The 5,882-nt window shown below is 35.8% G+C and overlaps 1 protein-coding gene across 3 annotated transcripts; it reads left to right on the top strand.

Moving 5' to 3' along the window:
- The first annotated feature begins 376 nt into the window (after window positions 1-376).
- Window positions 377-5,502, top strand: LOC128241600 (macrophage-expressed gene 1 protein-like). Of its 3 annotated transcripts, none has more exons than XM_052958606.1 (5): window positions 377-846; window positions 1,774-1,971; window positions 2,832-3,037; window positions 3,424-3,570; window positions 3,658-5,500. In XM_052958606.1, exons 1-5 carry the CDS (start codon window positions 388-390, stop codon window positions 4,556-4,558), a joined length of 1,911 nt encoding a protein of 636 aa, XP_052814566.1. In that variant the 5' UTR covers window positions 377-387; the 3' UTR covers window positions 4,559-5,500. The 3 variants fall into 3 exon arrangements, with proteins under 3 accessions (XP_052814566.1, XP_052814568.1, XP_052814567.1); XM_052958608.1 differs by having other exon boundaries at window positions 3,645-3,800; XM_052958607.1 differs by lacking the exon at window positions 377-846 and having other exon boundaries at window positions 1,839-1,971; window positions 2,929-3,037; window positions 3,658-5,502.
- Window positions 5,503-5,882: the final 380 nt, after the last annotated feature.

The following is a 5,882-nucleotide window of genomic DNA, read 5'->3' as shown; positions in this document are numbered from 1 at the left end:
AAAGCCTTGATACAGAAATTAGCTGATCTTATTAGCAGAGGTTTATTATCAGAATTAAGTAATGAGATAATCGCTCATACAGAGCTAAAATGTATCATCTTGTTTAAACCAAATGCATAGCAGTAAAGTGAAGTAGAACGATTTAAATAGAAAAACATGAAATGTTTTACATGCGATTGCGCTTGGTTTAGGTTTCCATTGTGTTGATAAAAAGCCTCCAATTTACGGAAAATGAATCGCGTGATAAGAAGTAAGAAAAACATATCTGATTGCATTTATGAATTCAAAATGCGTTTTCTGTAAACGGTGCACGGCCAATATACGTTTTTGAAACAAGTATAAATTACCTGGTTGTGCGGTTGATTCATATCTGCTGCAAACCCAACGATGTATGGTTCTAGTTTATGTTGGCTGCTACTGTTGCTGCCATCCTCCTTGGCATACTCACTACCTGCTGGCCACCCGCACACATGTATCACCGAGCTTGGACTAAAAGACATTTATTTATTAGAAACATTACCTGGACAAGGATGGGATAACCTTCAAAATGAAGACAGAAATATGGTCATCGACCACCAATACAACGAGTGTCGAACAACAGCAGACCAAAAGTTTTTGATTCCTGATAGTCTTGCGGTATATCCAACAAAGACGAGTCAATTACACACATTTTCGGAGGTCATGGAACACTGGGATAATTTTACAAGTTCTACGGCTTCTTCAATCAACGCTGAAGTCGGATTAAAAATCCCAGGCATTGTCAAAATAAGCGGAAAATTTTCAAGCGAATATGCAAAAATAAAGAAAAAGCAATTTTTTGGAAAAACGATATCGTTAAGATCCCAAGTAAGTATTTATATTTTTCCTGAGATCTTGAGGCTATCATTGTTTCATATGTTGCTTTGCAATGTTCTATATAAATATAGCGCCTACCAAATGTGTGCATGCAAAACGCCTGTCAATCTCATTCAATTTTTGTGATACGAATTATTCTAACTGTTTATATTGACTTTAAAGGACATATGTTTTGATATGATAAGAATACTTCTGTGTTTCTATGATTGTTAAAAAAACATGTTAAACCAAATCGGCACGTCATAATGAATATATCTCAGTGTTAGGTCTGCAATGATATTTGAAGGTGATTTAGGGACAACTAGCTTGCCACAAAAAGCTACGACACGTATCTTTGAACCGTCAGATGACATTTCTTTTACCTTACAACATCGTAGAGTTAAAATGTCTAATATATTTCTGTAATAAAAATATTCCGTTCGTCAAGCTGCTTCTTGGCATACTTTCTTGTTTTAGGACATAATTAAGACATTATTGTCAATTGTTGCATAGCATTTTAAGAAATAGTTTAAGAAAAGTTGCGTGATCCCTTAAAACGTATACTTTATTGATTTTAAACTTTTTTAAAATGTCTTATTGTGACGTCGTGCAATGCATTTATATTTTCTATACACAGGGAGTTAATCATGTTTATATCTTAGGCATTATTATACCATCACTCAAACAATAGTATAGTAAATGCCTCGTACCCGTTACGTGGCGTAGTGCAGTCTTGACATTGAACATACACATGAACAATATTATATTTGATATCTCAACTGAGTGTTATTTATTCCAGGTTTTTGTTCAAAATCACCGTTATTCGGTTTATTTATTTGAGAAAAAATGCTTACGTCTTAAAAATGTTTAAACTACAATATTCACAAATATCAGCGCTGTTATGTGTTGTCGTTTTATACATACTTCTTTTTCTTCAAGGCTAGATATTCGAAATACAAAACAAAAATTGAATCGGTAAACACACTCACGGATTCGTTCAAAAAAAGGGTCAACAAAATTGGACAACATTTACTGCATAACCGAACAGACCTCGCGACATACGAAAGCCAGATACTCGTACGGGAATACGGAACACATGTGGTTACAGGGGTCGAGCTGGGAGCGATGATCGTTCAGGTACATTGGTATTTGCAATATTATTTTATGTTTCCTTTACATCATTTAGTTAATGCCCAGTAGCCAAAAACATAACAAATACCTTGTTTAAGGGGACTAGGATAGGCCTAACAGACACTAAGGGAGAGTAACACATGCATCGGATATCATTTTCTAGCACACCGGATAGGCATTTCCGGTGACGTCAGCCGTGCTGGAAAATCCCATCTGGCATCCCCCAATGCCAGATGAGTCACGCGCTGTGACGTAATACTTTTTATCTCTTTTATTATATACTTTAAGTAACCATGATTATGAGATTTCAATAGATGAGTTTCATAAACATTAACTTTGCAAAATATATCGTTCACAACAACGAAATAACCCTTCAAAGACTTGATATCGAAGGAACTTATTGACGTTGACAGTGAATAAAAATACTGCGCGTCATGACGTCAGTAAACATTATCGCACGCGCTTTTTGGTGAAATGTACAAAAATGAGCTTTTTTATGCAGTTTCTTCACACAAAAAATAATTAAGGTATGCTTGAAAAAATATCTATCATGTGTATCCGTTCCGGATAGAAAATTCCGACCCTCGGGCACGCTGCGTAGCCGGTAACTCGGCAAGCCTCGTTACCAGGCAACGCAGGTGCCCTCGGGTCGGATTTTTCTATCCGAAACGGGAACACATAACAGATATTATTAATAAATAAATATTGGAGTCGCCGCCCTTGAACGGTTAGCGTAACGGGAGCTTGAATGGGATACTTGATCTACTGTTTGAGTATTCAACCGAACACTTAAAATGCCTTTTAAAGATTGTTTATATCTTTATATCTTTCAATGTGATGTATCATATATTGTTATCTATTCTTAGGTAGACTATCTAGATTCGACATTTCTTATGCTTTCCTCTGTTGACAAACAAGAGATAATCAATGGAGCTGAAGCAAAGTTCAATATAATAACTACAGGAAAGATTGGAATTGAAACATCAACGACAGACATGGAAGAGAGTATTAAGGCTTACAATAATTACGTGCAAGCTGGCGACATCTTGGCCCTTGGTGGAATTGAATACACGTACGTTAACATTTCATTATTTGTCTTTTTTCTGTATATTTATTTCTGTAAATATGAATTAACAACATCACCTTATACAACAGTATAAGTTATAAATAAACTCGGAGCCCGAAACATGATACAATAAAAATTAATGACTATAAACAATTGTATACATATTGGTGTGCTACATGTGGCTTTATAGTTGTCAAGCTGTACGATGTATGTATTTTCTCTTAATAATTAAAATAAAAAAACACAATTCACGATCGCTTTCATAAGTTATCTATACACGGTACCTTTCAACTAATTTATACCTTGAACGTAAAGTGCAACTTCTTCTAATACGAATACGTCTATCATATTTCCATCAACAGTACTTCAATGCGATGTTTGATATATTTCAGATCAACTGAAGGGTTCAAAACAGGTTGGATCGAATCGATAAACAACAACCAGGTGCCAATCGACAAGGAAGGGGACCCGATCTATCATTTTATAAACGAATACACCCTACCGGATATGCCATCGACCGCTGTCTTCCAAACGTACGAGTAAGTAAAAGACGCCGTGGAATCATATTACAAGCATAACACACTTAAAGGTTGTACAATTCTAGGTTCCCCAGGTTTTGATTTCAGCGCGAATGTCGACGATGGAACTTGCAGGGCTCCCACAGAATCATTCGTATTTGGCGGAGTGTTTCAACATTGTACTATGCTTGCCATGCGTGATGGCTGCGAAGGCGAACATTTATGCGACAGTGCAACAACGAGAAATCCTTTGACCGGTGACTTTTCTTGTGAAGAGACATACGAACCAATTCTGTTGACAAAAGGCTCCTTATTTGGCTCATGTGTGGTTACAAAAGAATCCAGATGTGGAATTCTGTGGCATAAAACTTGTTATGAAAAAGAAACATATTCAACTTATGCTTCTTACTCTGCTTACTGGTGCGCTGCGAAAAATTCTACAAACCCGAAAAGCGGTATGTTGTTTGGCGGAACATTCACACCACAATACGAAAATCCCATCACAAGGGCTATTTCTTGCCCAGAGCCATTTTACGCATTAAAAGTTGCACAGTTGTCAGTCTGTGTTAGCACTGATTTTGAATTCGGTTCCAAAAGTTCTGTTCCCTTTGCCGGTTTCCGCAGCTGTTCTTCTGAAAACCCATACACCGCCGACGAGAGATATTGCCCGACAAGTTATAGTCAGCATTTAGCGGCTGTCGTCGATGAATGTCAAATTGATGTTTGCGTTAAAATCGGGGCACTAGCTATAACCGAACTGCCGCATATTCAAATGCCGCCTTTCATTAAGAGACCAGTGAAAGCTTCAGCGTCTGGCGTACAAGAAAACTTTGCTTTCAATTCACAAACAGATGAATGGGAAAGCGAGGCTGATCTGCTTCGACAAGGCTCAACAACTCAGGCAACAAAAGGAAACAACAACGCAACCAATAGATTAAGTCCATGCGTCGTTTCGATTTTCCTCTTGCTTATATCTTTTTCTTTGGGATCTGTTAACAGCTTAATGTAATGCACCTTCTTTATTTATATGCCCTTATTAAGTTAACATTTATTTAGATAAAGATGTACAAGTGTGTTTCAAGAAACTATGCCAAACTTAGGTGCCTGGTGACCACATAATATTTAGGATCCATTTAAAAGAGTGTGTTGCGTAGATTTTTCTTTATACAATTTGTATTAATTGAAGTTACAACCAAGCTTTTATGGTGTCGAAAGATTGCAAAATTACATATATTCCATCCGATTTCAATTGAAATAAAGCACAGCATTACAAAATGCAATAACTTTATCTATAATACATGTTTAGTTATTTCTATAACATTTTTATTGTGTTTTTGTTTTATTTTGAAAATTGCGGTGTAAATGTTTGTCAATTGCTTTTTCATTTCAGATAGATTTAAAGTGTTATGTAAATAATACATGTGTTGTATATAGAAACGTGTTACCAGTGTATGTGCTTGGTTATACTTAATATATAATACTCGGAAATACCTTTAACCACAAACAAACAAACTCAGAAATAAATTGTGTTTCAATTTAAATTGTACTTAAGAAAACATTATTACAAAACACAAATTGCATTTTGGTTCTGGATCGATAAATATCTTAGTTACCTTATCCAAAAGTTCCAGCCTTTATATAGCTTATATGTTGTTAATATTTAGTTGAGCAAATATAAAGTGTACTCAACTCAACTCATCTGTATCTCCACCATTAGCGGTGATATTCATATTATGTACAAATAGTTACTATGAAGGCATGATATCTATATACATGATATATGTACATACACAATAATTAGCATATTATATCAACATGCATATTGAGATTGTGTTTGTATCATTTGCATCAAACTTTGAGGTATAAGTCTTGTATCGAACACAATTATGCACTATTCACGAGACAGTTATAAATAAATACAAACGATCGTCTCAAGAATTGTTTTCGCACTACTTGGTAATTCTGTACACTTAGTTCTGCCCCAAGAAGTGCTAAGAAAAACATATCGCTATCCATTGACAACAGTTCTTGCGCAAGGCCCATGTCCATTTCCATGACGTCAGTGATTAGACGCCACCTTTTACGCTCATGTTTGGTACACCCGTGAATGATGTGTATATCCAAATTGTCAGTAACTGTTTGACATCCATGACATCGTTGTGGCAATTGTGGTGGCCTTTTGCACCACAGTTTTGCAATAAACATTCGAATATGTTTATAACAGTTTAAGTCAAATATATCAAACACTGTTGCTCTACTTACACGCGGTTGCAAAATTCTAAATAGACTAAAATCCTCGTCTGACAAAGTTCGTGCTGACCATAATGAGGTAT

Source organism: Mya arenaria, chromosome 7 (assembly GCF_026914265.1).
Source record: "Mya arenaria isolate MELC-2E11 chromosome 7, ASM2691426v1".
In the NCBI taxonomy this organism is placed as follows: Eukaryota; Metazoa; Mollusca; class Bivalvia; order Myida; family Myidae; genus Mya; species Mya arenaria.
The sequence above is the reverse complement of the archived record's forward strand: the minus strand, read 5'-3'. Positions and strand labels throughout refer to the sequence as shown.

Excerpts from the sequence above, each read along its gene's own strand:
- LOC128241600 (XM_052958606.1), top strand. The coding sequence starts at position 388 with ATGTATGGTTCTAGTTTATGTTGGCTGCTACTGTTGCTGCCATCCTCC. Across the intron at positions 847-1,773 it reads CGATATCGTTAAGATCCCAA|GCTAGATATTCGAAATACAA; the intron begins GTAAGTATTTAT and ends TTTTTCTTCAAG. Across the intron at positions 1,972-2,831 it reads TGGGAGCGATGATCGTTCAG|GTAGACTATCTAGATTCGAC; the intron begins GTACATTGGTAT and ends ATCTATTCTTAG.